Source organism: Pristiophorus japonicus, chromosome 3 (assembly GCF_044704955.1).
Source record: "Pristiophorus japonicus isolate sPriJap1 chromosome 3, sPriJap1.hap1, whole genome shotgun sequence".
NCBI classification, from domain to species: domain Eukaryota; kingdom Metazoa; phylum Chordata; class Chondrichthyes; family Pristiophoridae; genus Pristiophorus; species Pristiophorus japonicus.
This window is the reverse complement of record NC_091979.1, coordinates 93515380-93538717: the sequence shown is the minus strand read 5'-3', so window position 1 is coordinate 93538717 and position 23338 is coordinate 93515380. Positions and strand designations below refer to the sequence as shown.

The following is a 23338-nucleotide window of genomic DNA, read 5'->3' as shown; positions in this document are numbered from 1 at the left end:
ATGGCCACCTTGGGTTCTAATATTCACATCTTTCTTCGGATTGGGAGCTGACTGGACAGAACCTTGTCACAGGGCTTTTCATTCCTCAGAACTGCCGAGTTATGTTCCCACGCAAATCCCTGGAGATGCTGAGAGATTGCCCAGTAGGAGGGACATTGAGGGAGTGGGTATGGATGAAGGAGCTGTCCCTCAGGGCTATACCACATCCATGCCACCCATCCACATCACTTAAAGGATTCAAAATGAGCTAAAAAGCAGATTATCCCAAGTAGCCACTGCAACATCAGATGTGATATCTACAGTTGCAAGGGCCATGTCACGAGCTTGCACAAAGAGGTACAGGCCATCACCATCCCAAGTGTCACTTCCTCCCTTCATTAGTCATAGGCAGTCCCTTGAAGCGAGGTGACTTGCTTCCACACCAAATAGGGATGAGTTCACAGGTGTTTCAATGACGGACCTGATATTCCAGATCCCGAACTACATCTTGAAGGGTGGAAGATGCTTGTGCGTGGACTTTTTTTTTTAAACGTGCGGTGGCCGTTGCACACCAGCCACCACATGGGCTTGACAAAGCTAGGACTTGGTCCAGTGGCAAGGATTACCCAAGACAACTGGGGACCAGCTCTGCTACACGGACCTAGCGCACACACATATCGCAGTGTGAGCTGGCCCGTGCTGCCCCAGGGCCCTCGCCTTTTCTGAGCCCCAAACTCACTTCCATCTACAAACTCTTGCCTCTCCTTCGTTCCTCCTGCTGTGTCTGCCCGCACTGCAGTCAGCGACCTGGCTTCACAGCCGTCGCCCTCCTGCTCCAGCACGTGCTCCTCCCTGCAGTGGCATGCCGCCGCATGCTGTTCCCTCCAATGAACCCGGCCTGCTAATGGTCTTGCAGGCCTTGCAGGCCAGGAGCACGCCGCCGCATGCTGCGTCCTCTAATGGCCCCTTACGAGGAGACACCACCCCAGAAGAAGCACTAGATTAGAGAGGAAATGATACACAAATCACAATGGAGTATCACTGGGAGAGAAAAACACTAACTTATAACATACCAAGCACTGTTAAACCAATAAATGTTTGGAACATCAAATCGTCAGCCCAACAATGCTGCTGGCAACAGTCATGAAAAGTAGTGGTCTGACCACAAATTTTCATTGTGTCAGCTTTGAATTACACCAGGAACTGATTGAACATCCCAGAAGCTGATGCAAGTCATGATATCATGACAATATGATGTTCATAATAACAGGCCAATTCACTTCCTGGCATCAGTTAGTGCAGTTGTCACATCTCTCATCATCATAGGCAGTCCCTCGGAATCGAGGAAGACTTGTTTCCACTCCTGAAGTGAGTTCTTTGGTGGCTGAACAGTCCAATACGAGAGCCACAAACTTTGTCACAGGTGGGACAGATAATCATTGAGGGAAGGGGTGGGTGGGACTGGTTTGCCGCACGCTCTTTTTGCAACCTGCGCTTGTTTTCTGCATGCTCTCATGATGAGACTCGAGGAGCTCAGCACCCTCCCGGATGCACTTCCTCCATTTAGGGTGGTCTTTGGCCAGGGATTCCCAGGTGTCAGTGAGGATGTTGCACTTTATCAGGGAGACTGTGAGGCTGTCCTTGTAACGTTTCCGCTGCCCACCTTTGGCTCGTTTTCCGTGGAGGAGTTCCGAGTAGAGTGCTTGCTTTGGGAGTCTCATGTCTGGCATGCGAACTATGTGGCCTGCCCAGCGGAGCTGATCAAATGTGGTCAGCGCTTCAATGCTGGAGATGTTAGCCTGGTCGAGGACGCTAATGTTGGTGCGTCTGTCCTCCCTTACCTCGGGAGTCTCCTATCAACAAGAGCAGGCATTGACGACGAGATCCAATACTGCCTCCAGTGCGCCAGTGCAGCCTTCGGTCGCCTGAGGAAAAGAGTCTTTGACAACCAGGCCCTCAAAACTGTCACCAAGCTCATGGTCTACAGAGCTGTAATAATACTCGCCCTCCTGTATGGTTCAGAAACATGGACCATGTACAGTAGGCACCTCAAGTCGCTAGAGAAATACTACCAACGATGTCTCCGCAAGATCCACATCTCTATAAGTAAGTTGTTGTATGTGTGGTGTGTCAAATGGGCTGCATACACGAGGCACTCTTAGCAGAGGTATGAGGGAAGAGTTGGCTAAAGTGGACTGGGAAAATCGACTAAAGAATGGGACGGGTGATGAGCAGTGGCAGACAATTAAGGAGATATTTCATAACTCGCAACAAAAATATATCCCAATGAGAAAAAAAGACTGTAAGAGAAGGGATAACCATCTGTGGTTAACTAAGGAAATAAGGGAGGGTATCAAATTGAAAACAAAGGTATACAATGTGGTCAAGACTAGTGCAAGGCCAGAGGATTGGGAACTTTTTAAAAGCCAGCAGAGAATGACTAAAAAAATGATTAAGAGAGGGAAGATAGATTATGAAAGTAAACTAGCATGAAATATAAAAACTGATAGTAAGAGTTTCTACAGGTACATAAAAAGGAAAAAAGAGTGGCTAACGTAAATGTTGGTCCCCTGGAGGAAGATACTGGGGAATTAATTATTGAGGACAGGGAAATGGCAGAGACACTGAACAAATATTTTGTATCAGTCTTCACAGTAGAAGACACTAAAAACCCAATAATGACTAATCAAGGGGCTATAGGTAGGGAGGAACTTAATATAATCACTATCACTAATGAAGTAGTACTAGGTAAAATATTGGGACTAAAAGGCGACAAGTCCCCTGGACCTGATGCCTTACATCCTAGGGTCTTAAGAGAAGTGGCTGCAGAGATAGTAGATTCATTGGTTGTAATCTACCAAAATTCCCTGAATTCTGGGGCGGTCCCAGCGGATTGGAAAAACGCAAATGTAACGCCCCTATTTAAAAAAGGAGGCAGACAAAAAGCAGGAAACTACAGACCAGTTAGCCTAACATCTGTCGTTGGGAAAATGCTGGAGTCCACTATTAAGGAAGCAGTAGCGGGACATTTGGAAAAGCATGATTCAATCAAGCAGAGTCAGCATGGTTTTATGAAAGGGAAATCATATTTGACAAATTTGCTGGAGTTCTTTGAGGATGTAACGAGCAGGGTGGATAAGGGGGAGCCAGTGGATGTGGTGTATTTGGATTTCCAGAAGGCATTCGATAAGGTGCCACATAAGAGGTTACTGCACAAGATAAAAGCTCACGGAATTGGGGGTAATTTATTAGCATGGATAGAGGATTGGTTAACTAACGGAAAACAGAGAGTCGGAATAAATGGATAATTTTCCGGTTGGCAAACAGTGATTAGTGGGGTGTCGCAGGTATCGGTGCTGGGTCCTCAACTATTTACGATCTATATTAATGACTTGGATGAAGGGACTGAGTGTAATGAAGCCAAGTTTGCTGATGATACAAAGATGGGTGGGAAAGCAAATTATGAGGAGGACACAAACAATCTGAAAAGGGATATTGACAGGCTAAGTGAGTGGGCAAAAATTTGGCAGTTGGAGTATAATGTGGGAAAATGTGAGGTTATCCACTTTGGCAGAAATAATAGAAAAGCAAATTATAATTTAAATGGAGAAAAATTTCAAAGTGCAGCAGTACAGACACCTGGGGGTCCTTGTGCATGAAACACAAAAGTTAGTATGCAGGTACAGCATGTAATCAGGAAGGCAAATAGAATGTTGGCCTTTATTGCAAGGGGGAAGAGAGTATAAAAGCAGAGAAGTCCTGCTACAACTGTATAGGGTATTGACGAGGCCACACCTGGAGTACTGTGTACAGTTTTGGTCTCCTATTTAAGGAAGGATATACTGGCATTGAAGGCTGTTCAGAGAAGGTTCACTAGGTTGATTCCGGAGATGAGGGGGTTGACTTATGAGGATAGGTTGAGTAGGTTGGGCCTGTACACATTGGAGTTTAGAAGAATGAGAGGTGATCTTATCGAACCATGTAAGAAAATGAGGGGGCTCGACAAGGTGGATGCAGAGAGGATATTTCCACTCATAGGGGAACTAAAACTAGGGGACATAGTCTTAGAATAAGGGGCTGCCCATTTAAAACTAAGATGAGGAGAAATTTCTTCTCTGAGGGTTGTAAATCTATGGAATTCTTTGCCCCAGAGAGCTGTGGAGGCTGGGTCATTGAATATAGTTAAGGCGGAGATAGACAGATTTTTGAGTGATAAGGGAGTAAAGGGTTATGGGGACTGGGCAGGGAAGTGGAGCTGAGTTCATGATCAGATCAGCCATGATCTTATTGAATGGTGGAGCAGGCTGGCGGGGCGAAATGGCCTACTCCTGCTCCTATTTCTTATGTTATGTTCTTAAACTTGAATTACACTGATCCTATAGCCAGGTAGTCATAACCTTGCTGTCATCAGTAAGACACCATTCTTTAATTTATCTCATGCCCTGAGTGTTATATATGTGAACTTGTATTTACTCTGTACAGCCACCAGAGGGCTCATCCCCTGGAGTCGCAAGGGATCCGATAATCCCTTGGGAGCACAGGTATTTAAGGAGGCCTCACAGGTTGGAGAGGCACTCTGGAGACCTGCAATAAAGGACTACGGTCACACTTTACTTTGAGTTCACAGTGTTCAGTCTGACTCTTTCTTCATACATAACACTGAGGAACTATAATGGCATCATATGCAGAATAGAACAATCATCATTTCATTTCCATTCTCCTCTTTGCAGATACAGATAATATTTCCTTGCTGTCTCTCAACGGCAACCCAACTGACATTGGGAAGTCAGTTAAGGTGGGGAGAGGAATTATATCAACGCAACTACACTCTGTGATACCGTGCAACTCAAATGTCTGTACCGCACAACTATCAACTTCTTAAACAGTATCTGTTTAGTAATAGTAAATAACTTCTTATGAGCCTCTGTGTTGTCAAACTGCTTGTCTGGCATTCAGTCCCAGATGAGACAAAATTTCCTCCAAATAAACATTAGGAAGACCCAAGCCATTGTCTTTAGTCGCTGCTACAAACTGTTCCCTAGCCATCGATTCCATTCCTCTCCCTGGCCACTGTCTCAGGCTGAACCAGACCAGTTGCAACCTCAGCATTTATTAGACCCGAGATGAGCTTCCAACCAAAGTCAGACTCATGTGAAGCACCTTGGGATGTTTTACTACGGCAGCGGGAAGGTGAAGCTGACATTCGATTTCATCCCTCTCCCTGGCAACTGTTGTGAGTCTGAACCAGACCATTCGCAACTTTGGTCTTGTATTTGACTCCGAAATGAGCTTCTGGCCACATATCCAATCCATCTCCAAGACTGCCTACTTCCACCCCTGTAACATCCTTGGTCATAGAGAAGTTTATAAAGTCCATCCTGCGAGCGGAAAGGGCTTCAGGCAACTGTCGAATGCAGAGATACCGCAAATGTCGCCAGCTGAGGCCTGAAAGGAGCCCAATGCATAGAAAGAAAGTGCCACAGTAACCTTGACCTCAATGTCAAGGTGCTGTAAATTTGTTAGTTTTCTAACCAGCTGTTTAAAAAAAAAGTAATAGTTGTGAAAGGAGACTATTACACCATATACTTTGAAAAATACATTTATCCTATATAGGCTTTGAAATACAATTATATTATTTTCCTGAACCGTTGATACTAAAATACAGCAACTGTAAATTGCTCCATCACCTACTGTAAAGAAATCAAATCATATTTAGGATCGATAAAATTGTTGCTTTAATCAAGTATTATACTTACACACACAATGATATATCTATTCACCGGGACTTAGAACATTAGGATCAATTGAGACTTGTTAAAAAAAAGGCTTCTCTAAAATACAGGAACATTACTGTGGCATACTGTAATACATTTCTGTGTTTCACTGTGTTGTATTGCCACATTGTCATTATACAAAGAATTACTTTGCTCAGAATGTATATTACCTCAATAGTAAAAGTTTTGAGTGATATTGGAAGATACTGATTCAAACAACGAGAAGGGAAAACATTTATACAGGTATAGCACCTTTCACAATCTCAGGACATCCCAAAATGCTCTACAGCCAATGAAGTACTTTTGAACTGTATTCACTGTTGTAATGTCGGCAAATATAGCAACTAATACAGCTAGGTCTCACAAACAACAATGAGATAAATAACCAGATAATCTGTTTCTGGTGGTGTTGGTTGAGGGATAAATGTTGGCCAGGACATCGGGAGAAATAGCCCTACTCTACTTTGAAAAGTGCAATGAAATATTTTATATCCACTTCAGACCATCTCAGTTTAACGTCTGATCCAAAAGTCGATTCTTCTGACAATGCAGCATGCCCTCAGTACTGGACTGAAGTGCCAACCTAGATTATGTGCTCAAAGTCTCTGGACTGGCATTGACACCTTAAAAACTTGATGGTAGCATAGGAGGAGACTTTCAGATTGGGTGCTGAATGGGCACGACATTGGCGGCGCACCCATAACACCCAACCAATGTGGTAGTTGAGAGGCCCAAACCACTTTCAGGTTCAAACCTCATTAGCTTTTTCTCAGCAAGCTGGACGCACCAAATGTGTGTCTTGCTTTAGCTCGCCAGTCTAGGTGGGGAGAAACAATTAGCCAGCTACTGCATGCAGCCAGTCAGCAGGAAAGGTCAGATGAGGGGTGGCACGAACAGGTCAGCAATGGGCCAGAAGATTCTTTGGGGGTCTAGAGGAGCACTAATGCTCCACCAAAAAACCTTTAAAAAAAAAAGTTACCTTTTGGGAGAGGCCTCCAGCAATCCATTTAAGGACCTCTCAACGTCTGCAGAAAATGGGACTAGCATGTGCTACGAATGCTTCACCCATTTCTCCTTGAAAGTTGCGATTGGGGTCCTATAGTAGGTGAATAACCTCAATTTGCATATTTAAATAACGTCCCCCCTGTTTTGGCCATAAGTGCTGGGCACCAATTTAAAGGCATGCCTGAAAATTGATTAAAAGCAGGCAAATGGGCGCACACAGTCCCCACCAGATTTTCAAATGTCGGTTGCCTGTTTTTCTGGCAAGAAACAGGCAATTAACAGTTGAGGGCCTCTTGCTCATCAAAAGTTTCAGTTAGAAGACCTTTCATCCATCTAACTCACCTATTCACAGTCTCCCCTTGATGTACTTCTAATAAACCTGAATCCCATTTGTTGACAAAACCTCTTTAATTCTTTCATTCTTAAACCCATTAACGATACTTGTTTCACCACCTGTGCCAATATCTGTTCTATACTTACCACACTTTTAGTAAAAAAAAACTCCGCCTGCTTTCCTATTTTCTTTTGTTCTTAATTTATAATTGTGACCCTTGTGCTTAAATTCTGTCCATGGCAGAAAAGCTTACTTGGATCCAATTTGGTCAAACCTTTCTTAACTTTAAACACTTCTAACACATCTTCACTGCCACCAGAGCTGAGCTCGAAGATCGACATTGGCCAGGGATTGACACTGGGCCTTTTCTTGTTTCATGTCTTGGTAGCAAACCACACATAGAATCAGCAAAGCAGGAGATGAGCATTACAATAAGATCAGGCTTTGAGTTTGAATATGGAGAATGCAAGTGCAAAAACGCAAAGCTAGTCCACAAGCAGGAAGAGATTTCCTGGGTCATGAAGGACTCCACTAAATGAGATCCACTAGTCTGCTGCAAACTAATACCAACCACTGGACAGAGGTAAGAGATACAAAATAAGTCAACTACTAGTGTAAACCACTACTTAAAAAAGTAATTAAAAAAAATAATTCCAGTCACCAGCATTTGGCAGAACGCACATACCAATTACGTTTTTTTGAGGTGACCGGAGTATCTGAATCCAGTTCAAAATTAATGCATATCTGGATCTTTCAGAATATCCAAGTCACCCCAGTTTTACATGTACTCGTTCGCCCTACCCTAAACACAGCTGTGAACTGAAAAGAATTGGAATGGCCAGAAGCAATAGGCCTATTTTGCAGAATATAATCTCTGCATTTCTGTTTGTAACACTAAGAACTATTAAATAATTCCACATTGTTCCCTTTGTTGTCGCCTCCTAAATCCATGCCCATCTTTCCCAGAACTCCATGTTTGAATCCCTTCAATCTGGTTTCCGCCCCTGCCACAGTACTGAAAGGGCTCTCATCAAAGCCACAAATGACATCCTTTGTGACCGTGACAAAGGTAAACTATCCCTCCTCGTCCTTCACAACCTGTCCACAGTCTTTAACACGGTTGACCTTTCTTCTTTTTAGGCAGTCCCTCGGAGTCGAGGTTGACCACTCCATCCTCCTCCTCTCCACCATCATCCAGCTGGGTGGGACTGCACTCGCCTGGTTCTATTCTTATCTATCTAATCGTAGCTGGAAAATCACCTGCAAAGGCTTCTCTTCCTGCCACCGCATCGCTATCTCTGGTGTCCCCCAAGGATCTATCCTTGGCCCCCTTCTATTTCTCACTTATATGCTGCCCCTTGGCAACATCATCCCAAAACACGGCATCAGTTTCCACATGTATGCTGACGACACCCAGCTCTACCTCACCACCACTTTTCTCGACCCCTCCATGGTCTCTCAATTGTCAGACTGCTTGTTTGATATCCAGTACTGGATGAGCAGAAATTTTCTACAATTACATATTGGGAAGACCGAAGCCACTGTCTTTGTTCCCCAACACAACTATGTTCCCGAGCCACCGATTCCATCTCTCTCCCCAACTTCTGTCTGAGGCTGAACCAGACTGCTCGCAACCTAAGTGTCATATTTAACCCTGATATGAGTTTCCAGCCACATATCCACAGAATAACTAAAACCACCTATTTCCACCCCAGCTCATCTTCTGCTGAAACCTTCATCCATGCCTTTATTACCTCTAGACTTGACTACTCCAACGCACTCCTGGCTGGCCTCCCACATTCTACCCGATGTAAACTTGAGGTCATTCAAAACTCGGCAGTCCATGTCCTAACTCGCACCAAGTCCTGTTCACCCATCACCCTTGTGCTCGCTGACCTACATTGGCTCCCGGTTAAGCAACGCCTCGATTTCAAAATTCTCATTCTTGTTTACAAATCCCTCCATGGTCTTGCCGTATCTCTATAATCTCCTTCAGCCTCACAAACCCCACAAGATATCTGCGCTCCTCAAATTCTGTCCTCTTGAGCATCCTTGATTATAATTGCTCAACCATGGCTGTGCCTTCAGCTGCCTGGGCCCCAAAGCTCCAGCTGCCTGGGCCCTTAAGCTCTGAAACTCCCTCCCTAAACCTCCCCGCATCTCTACTCTCTTTCCTCCTTTAAGATGCTCCTTAAAACCTACTTCTTTGTCCAAGCATCTGCCGCAATTTCTTCTTATGTGGCACGGTGTCAAATTTATTTATTTTTGTCAAATAACACTCCTGTAAGACGCCTTGGGACGTTTTACTACCTCAAAGGCACTATATAAATACAAGTTGTTGTTTGTATACAAGTACTAGATTTATGCTGGTAATCATTTTTGAACAGATATTCCTTTTGATAAACTGATCTGAATTGATTCTGCTCCACACACTGCGACAGTTATTGCTTTTCTTCCAGGACCAATCTACTGAAGTGACCTTCAGTGTAGGTTTAGAGTATATCCAGACCTCATTGATGCATATCGATCACAACGAGATCAAAAATATGTACGGCCACATAGAATTTTGTATTTGGGTTCTAACAATAGCTTTTAAATGATACACAAGAGTAAAATGTCACTTAGCTGATAAAAATAAAAATGTAAAAGAGGACAAAAAATACAAATAAAATGTAAATATGCATTTCTGTATTTATTACATTCCTGTATTACACCCTCTTCCGTGTCTCTGGATGGACTGAAAATACTAACACTGTTGCTCTGTTGAGTGGATTAATTCCTGTTTTTTGTGCCACTTTTGACAGAGTATGGATCCAAATTGGGACTGACTGCTGAAGACTAACACACAGCAAATCCTAGAAGGTTCTTTTAAAAAATATACAACCACTGCCTCAGCAAGGAAAAGGCAGGCTTCACGATGTAATTCTGGAAATTATGTGCAACTTTTATAAATGTGCAATATGAAAGGATTAAAATAAATCATCCACCCACTTTTAATTCAGAGCAGACGATCACCTTCTATGATTATCATATCCACAACAAAAAAGACTCCTCTAAACTGCAAATCAAATGCATTACACACAAAGCAGAAATATTTCAGCATTCTTAAACTACAAACTACATTTTAAATTATTTACCTTTTGTAAGGACTAACACAATATACATAATGTTGCACACTTAAAATATAAAAATAAACATACATTTTAAAAGACCAGAATCATGAAAAGATGTTGGCCTGGTTACTATTCTAAGAATTCTGCTGCTGGGAACATGACAAGACTTCCTTTGATGAGTGTGCCTGAGCTCCTGCAACTTCCTTCTCGGTCATTTCCTCAATTAAGAAAAATGTTTTCCCCAGCTCACAGAGCTACCTCATTTATCTATCAAAGATAGATTGTCAAAACATTCATTCACCAATTCACTGAACAGCACAACTGATGCAAAAAGCTTTGTATTTACCTTTTTAGCGTGCTGTACAGGGTGAGAGCGAGGGCCAAAACCCATCTGTGGCATCGACAGCAGCATCTTTACAGTCCTTGGTGTCACACAGTCAAGTCACACGAGTGAGATTATGTTGCACAGGAAGCAAGCCTCAAACAGCGAATCTGCAAATCAGCCTGTTTGTGGGGGAACACCACATAGCTCACTGCTGTGCACAGAGAGTCACTGGCAGATCAGTAGGCCTTAGTTTTGGGAGGAGTCTGAAAACCACAGGGCAGAGGGAGGAGGCAAACTGAGATCACACTGATGAATGAATGGCATTCTGCCTCAGGCTCCTGTGTTTCTATAGAGTGCAGCATGTAATGCAAAAAATAAAAACAGAATTCATTGTATTGAGCATGAAAAATACCAATATGAACAATTTTTTTGTATTATTTTCTTAGCAAAAAAATTTGAAAAATAAAACTACAAATATAACAATCTATACACAACTGTGTGCAACAATCAGGAACACACAAAGTGCCTGTTTGTGCACTAAGGTTGTATCTGTGTAAAAGAAATGAAGAGGTAACAACTACTGGACTTAATTTTATCCATAGACTGGAAGAGTAAATATTTCAGTATTATACAATATTGGTGCAATTCTAAGTTGATTCGTGTTTTTAACAAATTTATATATAATTAGCAAAGATGCAGACTTAAGACGGGAATATATATAATGAGTAAATAGTTTAAATTTCCAATATTACAACTGCTTAAGAATTCAGATGCACAACATTTTCACAAGCTAGACTGGTGGCTAATGAATAAGGAATGACATTCAAACTGAACTGTTCAGGTGAGTAATCAACACAAACACCAGCAAATGAACGAGGGAAGCCTTAAGTTGCTGCTCCAGTGTGAGAGTCAGGACAGGATCAGACATGCTATGATGGCCTAAGCCCTGGTAGTCAGATGACGTGGTGACACCAACTCCTGAGACTCACATTTAAAGAATAGCTATTTAGACAAGAACACAGGAATATAGCAACAGGAATAGGCCATTCAGCCCCTCTTCCATCATTCAATTAGATTATGGCTGGTCTGTACCTGAAATCCATTTACCCGCCTTTGTTCAACATTCCTTGACACCCCTACCTAACAAAAAAAACATCACTCTCAGTATTGAAAATTTCAATTGACCCAGCATCCACTTTTGGGAGAGAAAGTTCCAGATTTCCACTACTCTTTGTATGAAAAAATGCTTCCTGATTTCACTCTTAAATGGGCTAGCTCTAAGACTATAAAATTAAAATGGTGACCCTTTTTTTAGAATCCCCTACTAGAGGAAATGATTTCTCTTCACCTGTCCCATTGAATCCTTTTATCATTTTGAACATCTTCATTAAATCACCCTCCAACTTTCTAAACTCAAGGAGTGGGGAGAGATTGGGCTGCACTGGGCTGGACTGGAAAAGGATGACCAGAGACGAGGGCGCAGGAGAATGGGGAACTTCAAGGGGTGAGGGCTGGGAAGGGAGAGGAAGAAAAGGGACTGGGAGTCAGGGAGCGGGGTGACAGGGAGAGGGCGACTAGGGGTTAGGGGTGAGGACAAAAGGGGACTGTGGGTTAAGGGAAAGGGAACTGGGGGCTGAAGAGGGTGACAAATGATCGGGTTGAGGGGAAAGAAACTGGCAAATGTGTCGAGGATGGGGGCTCGGGATGGAGAGTAGGGAATAAGGATCAAAAGTTTGGGGGTCACGCAGGGGAGAGGGGACTGGGCGTGAGGCCCAGCATTTCCTGCAGAGCAGAGAGCAGCTGCAACAACATGGTGAGTGGGTGCAGCACCGAGAAAGGAGCAGCCAGTAAAGGGGTGAAAATGATTACAGCTGAAAATGGTTTATCACAAAAAATAAGCATCTTTAATCACAGTGGTTAAATCCACCATTTGTTTTATATAACTGAAAATGATAAAGTATACAGAACCATTTGCTAATTATATTGGTGTACAGTTGTCAGTTTCTTAGTAAATTGTTTAAAAAAAATTATATTCAAAAGGTTTTAAAAGGTACCTAGTAGTGTCGAAGCAAGTCTTCCTCGATACCGAGGGACTGCCTATGATGATGAATAGTGTCCCTGCGCCCCCGCAAAAGTCAGCTTAATTTTAAGAGCATCCTCAAAGGCCTGCGAGCGAGCGCAATTAGCGGAAACTCATAATGGTGATTAATTCGATCTGGGAGCGTAGCCAGTTTTGTGGGCTGGGCCAGCTTCTAACGCAATATTTTTAAAACTAGTGCAAAAGATCGCGGAAACTCGATTTGCGTTGGATATAATTTGCACTAGAAATTCCGCGATCTTTTGCGCTGGTTTGGCCGATTTCTGGCGAATTGCACTGAAAAAAAAGCTCAACATGGCGGAAACTCCAGGCCAAAGTGTATTGAATCAAGCTTTGCTGATTCCTGCTGGGAGCATTTTGTCACTCTTTTAGCATTTTTCTCTGTGACTTCCAAAAGATTAAAGGGTCAAAATGTCCTCAATTTTATTATGGTTTGATTAGTATCTCACGGTTGGAGCGAGGAGAGAATACAGTATCATGGAAAAACACAGCATCAAAGTGATTTAGTCCAAATTACTTCTCAAATGGTTTAGTGATTCTGTTAAAAGGCACATGGTCATTGGGCATTTCTGGCTGGTCAGGCATAAGTAGATGGCATTGACCGAAAGGGTGGTGGAAGCAGATTCAATGGTAACTATCAAAAGGGAATTGGATATATAGTTGAAAAAGAACATGCTGAGGAAAAGGCAGGGCAGTAGGATTAATTGGATATCGCTTTTAAAGAGGCAGCACAGGCACGATGGGCAAATGGCCTCTTGAGCTGTATGATTCTATGAAATTCCTAGTGCAAACTACTTGGTCTGTAGCAGATTCATTAGTCTAGATTTTCCTGTTTTACTGCTCAATTTTGGGTGGTACGCTAACAGGAAGGGACCAAAAATTGGGCAAGGACCTGTTACACTGGATCCATGCTCGTTTTTTTAGGTTTGACATATTTTCCAGCATCACTTCTGCTACATGTTGGAAACACCCATCCAAATACAGGCAGGTGCATTTAAATGAGGCAATAATGACATGCTGATGTTACGTATATTTTTTTATCATTACCGCCTTATTTACACCTGCCGTAAATGAAGGCTACATCTACAAATGCCCAGATTTCTTAGATGCTCGAAAAGTTGGAAGTCAATTCAAAGGACCACTGTAGACTATTTAACACTTCAATTAAAACCTTCCTTATTGCACCATTTTCCAAACTTTCTTTCTTGTTTCTTTCTCCTACTAACCACTGTGTCATTCTGTTGTGAGGCTTTCATACCCATCCCTCTCCCTCCCCCACATCGCCCTCATCCATTCATAAGAACATAAGAAATAGGAACAGGAGTAGGTCATACGGCCCTTCGAGCCTGCTCTGCCATTCAATAAGATCATGGACTCAGCTCCACTTCTCTGCCCGCTCCCCATAACCCCTTATCCCCCTATCTTTCAAGAAACTGTCTATTTCTGTCTTAAATGTATTCAATGTTTCAGCTTTCACAGCTCTCTGAGGCAGCGAATTCCACAGATTTACAACCCTCGGAGAAGAAATTTCTCCTCATCTCTGTTTTAAATGGCGGCCCCTTATTCTAAGGTCGTGCCCTCTAGTTCTAGTCTCCCCCATCAGTGGAAACATCCTCTCTGCATCCACTTTGTCAAGCCCCCTCATAATCTTATATGTTTCGATAAGATCACTTCTCATTCTTCTGAATTCCAATGAGTAGAGGCCCAAAGTACTCAACCTTTCCTCATGTCAATCCTCTCATCCCCAGAATCAACCTAGTGAACCTTCTCTGAACTGCCTCCAAAGCAAGTATATCCTTTCGTAAATATGGAAACCAAAACTGCACGCAGTATTCCAGGTGTGGCCTCACCAATACCTTGTATAGCTGTAGCAAGACTTCCCTGCTTTTAGACTCCATCCCCTTTGCAATAAAGGCCAAGATACCATTGGCCTTTCTGATCACTTGCTGTACCTGCATACCATCCTTTTATGTTTCATGCACAAGTACCCCCAGGTCCCACTGTACTGCGGCACTTTGCAATCTTTCTCCATTTAAATAATAACTTGCTCTTTGATTTTTTTCTGCCAAAGTGCATGACCTCACATTTTCCAACATTATACTCCATCTGCCAAATTTTTGTCCACTCACTTAGCCTGTCTGTGTCCTTTTGCAGATTTTCTGTGTCCTCCTCACATGTTGCTTTTCCTCCCATCTTTGTATCATCAGCAAACTTGGCTACGTTACCCTCAGTCCCTTCTTCCAAGTCGTTAATGTAGATCGGAAATAGTTGGGGTCCCAGCACTGATCCCTGCGGCACCCTACTAGTTACTGGTTGCCAACCAGAGAATGAACCATTTATTCCGACTCTCTGTTCTCTGTTAGTTAGCCAATCGTCTATCCATGTTAATATATTACCCCCAATCCCGTGACCTTTTATCTTGTGCAGTAACCTTTTATGTGGCACCTTGTCAAATACCTTCTGGAAGTCCAAATAAACCACATCCACTGGTTCCCCCTTATCCACCCTGTTCGTTGCATCCTCAAAGAACTCCTGTAAATTTGTCAAACATGACTTCCCCTTCATAAATCCATGCTGACTCTGCCTGACTGAATTTTGCTTGTCCAAATGTTCTGCAACTGCTTATTTAATAATAGATTCCACCATTTTCCCAACCACAGATGTCAGGCTAATTGGTCTATAGTTTCCTACTTTTTGTCTGCCTCCTTTTTTAAATAGGGGCGTTACATTTGCAGTTTTCCAATCTGCTGGGACCTCCCCAGAATCCAGGAAATTTTGGTAAATTACAACCAGTGTCCCTGCCGTTACTTCTCTTAAGACCCTAGGATGCAAGCCATCAGGTCCAGAGGATTTATCTGCCTTTAATCCCATTATCTTACTGAGTACCACCTCCTTAGTGATTGTGATTGTGTTAAGTTCCTCCCCGCCTATAGCCCCTAGACTATCCACTGTCGGAATATTGTTGGTGTCCTCTACCGTAAAGACTGATACAAAATATTTGTTCAGAGTTTCTGCCATCTCCATGTTCCCCATACTAATTCCACGGTCTCATCCTCTAAGGGACCAACATTTACTTCAGCCACCCTTTTCCTTTTTATATGCCTATAGAAACTCTTGTTATCTGTTTTTATGTTTTGCGCTGGTTTACTTTCATAGTCTATCTTCCTTTTCTTAATCGAAGGGGAGTCAGCAGTCAAGTGCAGAGTGGGTAGCCCTTGTCACCAAGCAGCCAGCCGCAATTTTGGTTTGGCTCGGAAAACACATTGGGCACACCTGTCTGGCGCAGGATGAAGGCATTGTGGCTGCTGCCAGGATACCAGGTATCAACTGCTATGATCTTGCGCTGGTGATTGCACACTAGCTGCACGGTGAGGGGGTGGAATCCCTTTTGGTTGATGAAGATCTCCGCATTGGCTTGTGGTGCCCTCAGTGCGACGTGGATGCAGTCTATGGCGCCCTGAACCCTGGGAAAGCCCGCAATGCGCACAAATCTGATCTGCCGCTCCATCTGTTTCTCTCTGCTCGTTGGGAGAGAAATGCATTCGTCCCTTCTCTTATAGAGAGCATTTGTAACTTGACGGATGAAGCGATGGGCGCAGAACTGAGAAATGTTCGAAATGTCTGCAGTGGTAGATTGGAAAGAACCAGTGGCATAGAAATTTAGTGCTGTAGTTGTGATGCTCAGAGCTGTCTTCAGCTGTCTTCAAAGGTTGCAGATCTGGCCACAGGAGATTGCACAGCTCCCTGATGATGTCTTTCCTGAATCTAAGCCTGCAGAGACATTGGTCATCCGTAAGGTCAATGAAAGAAAACTGCTGCCAGTAGACCTTTGCATGATATGGCCTTCTTCCCCCAACTCTATGGTCGGCTCCTCCTATGGCAGCTGGCTCATTGCCTTCTCCCTCATGCTCCTCGGCTTCTGCAGCCTGCTGCTGGGAAGCATTTGCCTCCTGTGCATCCTGCCTTGTTTTTATCTCGCCCACTATCTGGTGCAGAGGATCAGTGTATCTGACAATCCTCACGCCAGGTCCTTCCTGGGCAACCTCTCTCCACTGAGGTCTGTTGCCATTTCCAGGCCTTTCTCTATCTTGGCCATCCATGTCTGCTGTCTCCCTTGCCCGCTGCCTCTGGAGCTTTTGCAGTAGCGCCGCCTTCTCCTGCGTGCCTCCCTGCCGTGCACAATGTGCAGGAGGCGGTTCGCTGCCAGCATTGAGCCAATTGCCTCTGCAAGCTCAACCTCCACAATGAGGCCTCAGTGGAGTACAGACTGAGGCCCCCAGCCCACTCGCATTCAATGCCACTGCTAAAAGGGCGAGTGAGAAAGTTTGGGGAACTCCGAAAAATTTTCAGCCAAAAAAATGGAGATGCAGGCAACACACCTTTGAAGTCTGCTGGCAGTCTTGAGCTGGCACAGTGCACTGACACAGAAACTGTCGGGGGCACCGCCAGGCGGCCGGTTGACTTTTAAAAATGAATTCAGCTTCCAGAGAGGTCGCGATGCATGCTCTGATGACATCTTTAACGATGCATCTGCAGGAGCAGGGCAGAAGTGGGGGGAGCAGGGCAGATCTCCACACCGCTGCAAAAACCCCTGAGGAGAATTTTGCAATTGCCGGCTATTCGACCACAAATCAGCGGCCACACGACACCGCTTTCCGGTGGTAACAGGCCTTATCGGGAGGCTTAATTTCGGCTCCCATGTATATTATAAATGGGAGGGAATCATGGATGGAATCCTAGCGCAGAACAAAACTGACCATGCAGATACATGGGTAGATTACAGTGGGTAGATAGGAATGGATACAAAAGAGGTTAGAACAAAAAAAGGTTTAAGAAAAATAAATATAGGGTGTCAATACTATGAGAAATAAAAGAGGCAAAAAGGTGAATTAGGAAAGCTGAGACAATGTGAAAGAAGACTGGCAGTCAACATAAAGATAAATATCAAGGGCTTTTATAAGTACTTATAAAGTGAAACAAGAGTTAAAGAAAGGTTCCATCCACTTGGAGTTGAAAATAGCTATCTTGGACTTAAGAGTGAGGAACTGGTGTAGATTATTAATGCCTCAATTTTTATTGTGGAAGGTAGAAGTATGACTGTCAGAGTACCTAAAGAGAAGATAGAAAAGCCACTATAAAAGACAAATATTCAAAAGGAAATGGGTTTGAAAAAGTCATCAGCCCCAAATGGTGTACATCCTATAATAGTAAAGGAGGCTAGGAGGAGCTAAATGCATTTAGCATCAGATTCCAAAACAATTTAAAAATAGTAATTGTGCCAAAGAACTGGGGAATGGTAAATGTTACATACATGTTCAAGAAAAGAAAAAGGAATAAGGCATGAATTATAATGCAGATTAGTCTTTCCTTGGTTGTGGTTAAATTTCATGGGGTAGATTTGAACTTTCACTGCTGGGCAAAAAACTGGAGGTAGTGGATCGGCCACCTGGAATACACCCTGCCAGGGTTTGAACCTGGGGCCTTCCTGATCTGTACACATTCCAGAATTCCCTTGTTTATAACCAAGTTTCTGGTTGACGATATTGCCAGATCTCATTCTAATAAGGAAGAGCTTGCATTTATATAGGACTTTTCACGTCCTTGTGATACAAATCATTTAAAGCAAGCAGACAAAAAGCAATCAACACGGCTAATGGAATGTTGGCCATTATCTCAAGGAGGTTGGATTACAAAGGGGAAGAAGTTATGCTTCAGTTGTACAAAGCCTTACTCAGACCCTATCTGAAGTACTGCAGTCGTTTTTGGGCACTGCACCTCAGAAAGGATGTCTTGGAGTGGATGCAGCTCAGATTTACCAGAATGATACCAGGGCTTAGAGGGTTAAATTATGAGGACAGGTTGCAGAAACTTGGCTTGTATTCCCTTGAATGTAGAAGATTGAGGGATAAAATGTTAAAAGGATTTGATAGGGTAGATATAGAGAAACTATTTCATTTGATGGGGGAAATCAAGGGCTGGATTGTTGTGCTTCTTCCTCTCATTCAACTTACCACTGGCAGCCATGTTGACTATCTAGGTTCCATGCTGTGGAATTTCCATCTTAAAGCCCTCCCCCTACCCCATCTGCTTTAAGACCTCTATCAAAACCACCTCTACGAACAAGCTTCAGTCACCAATCCCAATATCTCCTTTCATTGTCTTGGTGTCCATTTTTTCTGATTATATATCAGAGACATAATGTTTGGGATGATTTTTAACATTAAATGTGCTTTATAAATAAAAGTTGTTGTTGTTGTTGAATGAAGGACTACTATAAAGGCACTTATTTTTGGCTCTGCTTTTGGGAGGGCAAGGATAACATACCTGTATGTGTCACCCTCTCATGTTTAACGATTAATTTGTACTTCTACTCGCCTGTAGTACACTACAGGACATTTAAAAGAAAGAGATATTCTGTATCATGACTTTAATGGAATGAAAATCAGGCAGGTTCTATAATGGGCAGGTGATCTGCTCTGTCCAATTGCAACCCAGACGGTGAAGATGAAAATTTACGTTTCCATGCATTGCAGAGTCTTAGGACAGCATTGAGGTTTTTCTTTTAAAAAGTTTTAAATTTAAAAATAAATTGCATTGTGGGCCAGCTAATAGATGCCGAGCCCAGTTCATCAGGTACTTTGTGTCATGAGGCTATTTTATATCACAAAGTGAACATTCTGACAAGGTGAACCATGAAAAGCACAGTTCAAGGCCAGATAGGCAATAATATAGGAAGCAGGAAAAATTGGGTTTCTGCTGCCATTGAATGTTAGCAGACTACTAAATTTATAGACTGCAGTGTTGTTAAGTATGTGGGACTTACACCTTGGGAACAATGACACTGCAATAATGTAAAACGAGAAAAGAGCTTACTTGAAGTCCTTAGGGTTAAAAAGGTATTGTCTACTCAGAAAAAATATTACAGATGTATCCTTGGCTACTCCATGGAAATTCCTCAAGTTTATCTTGGAAACAGATAATTGCACATCCAAAAAGTAAAGAATGCTTAAGATTACCTCTTGAAGGCTTTACAAAACAAGGTGATAAGACAATCAGGGATCAGAGACCACCGGCACCAACTACATCAGTCATTAAAAAAAAACTGGATTTACTTCTAGTCAAGGTCTTTGAAGAGAGAGAAATCTATTTACATACAGCACATCAAACTTTATGAATGAGACACAGGGGAATTAGATGCAGATATTCCTGGCTGTAGGGATACTGGGAGATGTATATGTGGCTTACACAGCACAAGACAATGTTTCCACTGGTCACTGATGGCCCATAAAATAATTCTTTGGAAATGAATCAATTTAGAAAGGTGAAAGGAGCTGCAGAAAGAAAGTGTGTGATGTGAAACACATATATGGGGCACAAGTTTGGCGACTTTCACAAACAAATTGCAAATGAGATGAGGCTAAGAGATAACCTGATATTTTGGGCTGGAATGTTTCTTCTGCCAGAAAAACCTAAATTCCTGTCACAGAACCTTACAGATTTTAAATGTAGGTAAACTGGAAATAGGCTACCTGTGAAATGTTGAAACAAAGCCTGTAAAAGACCTTAAGCTGCAATGAGTTTCATTGCCCATCGCCCGAAGCGAGGCGCACCCTCCGTTTTTTAAAGTTTGCGGTGAAGATGGCATCGATATTCGGCAATTTGATGTTTTTTTCCGATCGGGGCGGAAATGCCCTTGCAACGGGTTGATCACCCTGATCAGCCATCAGCGCCACGCTGATGACGTCAGCGCGACGTGGATGTGCCGCGTCGCGCTGACGTGTAACAACGTCCCTCCCCTTCAGTTAAAAGAGAAGGCCGCTGCGAGGTCTGCATATTTTTCAGACAGGTTCACTGGGTCACTAGGGAGGGTTTCGGCCGGGCCAGCGGCCTGGCTCCCAAGAAGGAATGCCAAGCTGCCTGTTGGCATAATTGTTGAGCCTACACGACTTGATATTTCACACCATACAAAAAGTATGTCTGGGCAGCAAAGGGCTTTTATATTCGATTCGGAATCACTTTGCAGCAGAGATTCAAACTGAGCCGATAAAAATCTAGAGCACGCCAAGGGGAGTTGGGTTGCGAAAACAAAATAAGCAACCTGATAACATGATATTCAGCTGTTGTGAAATGGTTTATTTTCATTCTTAAGAGTGAATATTTCTGAAATTTTATCTGCAAAGACAAGAATGGCTTGAACTGTCAGAAAGCTGATGCAGGGCTCAGGCATTGGCTCCAATTTGCACGTAATTTGAGGGTAGAATTAAGGTGGCTTCAAACCCATTGCTATGGTAATAAATGTCTAATTTACTATTTTCTCGCATGCCTGAATTAGTAGCAAGTTAATTCTGTTTGCTTCTGTTATAAAAACTTCAATCAACATCTATTCTCTCTCCAAGACTCTGAGTATCAGAGCAAAACCTCGGTCATCCTCAGCTATGATCGAGTGCTGCTCCCAACGACATAGGATTCCTGCACAAGTTTATGCTGGCTTCTCCTGTGAGATAGGCATTTTTTTTTCTTTCTTTTGTGTATGCAGTGTAGCAATTTATTTAAGTTTTTTTGATCTTTACTGCTGTATATTACATTTTATTGGCACATATGCATGGCAGAAATTCAATTGTTCAACTGTACTCCACGATAATCACATAGGTGGCGTCAACTGGATGGAATTTTTGTACAGACTTGCTCCCCACTCCTCTCTCCCTGCATGAACTGCAGCCAGTTCAGTATGATGCAAACAATTACAACAAACATGATAGCTTCATCCTTTATTGTGAACGTGAGTACTGTGTACAATGAGCAAGTGTGACCTTAGCTCCTTTATTAAGACTCCAGAGTGCAGGTACCTCGTGGGTGGCCTGCTTATATACCGTGCTCCCAAGGGATGCTGGGATCTCTTGGGACTCTAACAGGTAGGCCCTCTGGTGGTAGTGTAATACCGGTTACAAGGGGTTGAATACATAACAAAACACATACTCACCAAACTTGTTTTACAGTCGCACCTCAAGATGGCTGTACATAAAGTCATGAAAGAAGCAAAAAAATAGTTACCTTCATCTTGAAGTTCTACTTTTTGAACTCCTGGATTTCAGGCTATTACCCACACTGGAAAATCATCAGGTGGCGGGTTTGCGAGTTATTACAGATCTCAGAGCAGGGAGTGCATTATACCCTCAAATGTATTAGTTGCTCCCCTGGCTTGCCCCAAATCTGCACTTGTGTGCTTAATTTCATCTGGACAAACTAAGTGAGCTGTCAGGAGAGAAAGAGAACATAGAAACATAGAAAATAGGTGCAGGAGTGGGCCATTCGGCCCTTCGAGCCTGCACCGCCATTCAATGAGTTCATGGCTGAACGTGCAACTTCAGTACCCCATTCCTGCTTTCTCGCCATACCCCTTGATCCCGCTAGTAGTAAGGACTACATCGAACTCCTTTTTGAATATATTTAGTGAATTGACCTCAACAACTTTCTGTGGTAGAGAATTCCACAGGTTGACCACTCTCAAGAAATTTCTCCTTATCTCGGTCCTAAATGGCTTACCCCTTATCCTTAGACTGTGACCCCTGGTTCTGGACTTCCCCAACATTGGGAACATTCTTCCTGCATCTAACCTGTCTAAACCCGTCAGAATTTTAAACGTTTCGATGAGATCCCCTCTCATTCTTCTGAACTCCAGTGAATACAAGCCCAGTTGATCCAGTCTTTCTTGATATGTCAGTCCCGCCATCCCAGGAATCAGTCTGGTGAACCTTCGCTGCACTCCCTCAATATCAAGAATGTCCTTCCTCAAGTTAGGCAGGCTAAAGGATACCCAGTAATGCAGAAATAATATTTCCATTTATATAACACCTTACCGTGCCAGTGATTCACACAATGTATTTCTTTTAAAATGCAAGAACTGTTGTTGTGTCAGCAAACGCTGAAATATTAGGTAGATTAGCTAAATAAAGGGTGAGACAGAGATTGGGGACAAGAGACCAAGCATGACAAGCAAGAGAAAAATTATGAAGGGCTGATGTTAAAGAGATAAGTTACACAAATAGAATAAATAAACCCAAAACCTGGATGTCAGCTACCTCTCTGAAACAAGATCCCTAAGGAACATACAAGATTGTGGGCTAAATCTCATCTCCCATTTGTGTGAGTACAATATCCTGTTATGGCTCATAACACGATATTATTTCGTGGCCTAGGAGCGGCGGGGTCGGAGTCGAGTGTCAGGTCCCTCATGAAAACACCTGTGAACTCATCTTTTTTTGGTGTGGAAGCAGGCCATCCTCGACACGCGGGACTGTCTAGTATTATGGTTATGGCTCATACACATCCTTGGATCTAGGCTCAGAAATGCTGCAAATTATGCACTAGTACTTTACTCTCAGCAGCAGTGAGACTTTTCAGGGACATCTTGCTTCAGAAAGAGGGGTGCCTTCTTTAGGTGGCTGCATCAGATCTTTCAACTAAGGAGATTGGCAATAATTACAGGCTAAATGCTTTCAGAATGGATGGGACTTTTACAGATATATGGACCTGGAAATTGTGGTTGGAGCCTTGACACCTGCGTATGCCTCCGAACCGCAAGAAAACTATGTACAGATTGAGCGTCCGAAATCCAGAGTTCCAAATTTTGGAATGTTCCGGAATCCGGACACCGGGCCGATCCGTGGTGGGGTCATCTGGAAACAGAAAAATGTTCCGAAATCCGAACTC

The 23338-nt window shown here is 43.1% G+C and overlaps 1 protein-coding gene across 11 annotated transcripts in view; it reads right to left on the bottom strand.

Annotated features, from left to right (window-relative positions):
• The window catches only part of LOC139259794 (RNA-binding motif, single-stranded-interacting protein 1-like), a 769398-nt gene that overhangs the window by 346904 nt on the left and 399156 nt on the right, over nucleotides 1-23338 (bottom strand). Inside the window, exon 1 of one of the 11 annotated variants that reach the window (XM_070875550.1) lies at nucleotides 10552-10736. The exons of the other annotated variants lie outside the window; for them this stretch is intronic. Coding sequence (XP_070731651.1) covers nucleotides 10552-10617 — 66 coding nt within the window. The 5' untranslated portion in view covers nucleotides 10618-10736. Of the gene's footprint in view, nucleotides 1-10551; nucleotides 10737-23338 lie in introns of those variants that run through there. 11 annotated transcript variants of the gene reach the window in all.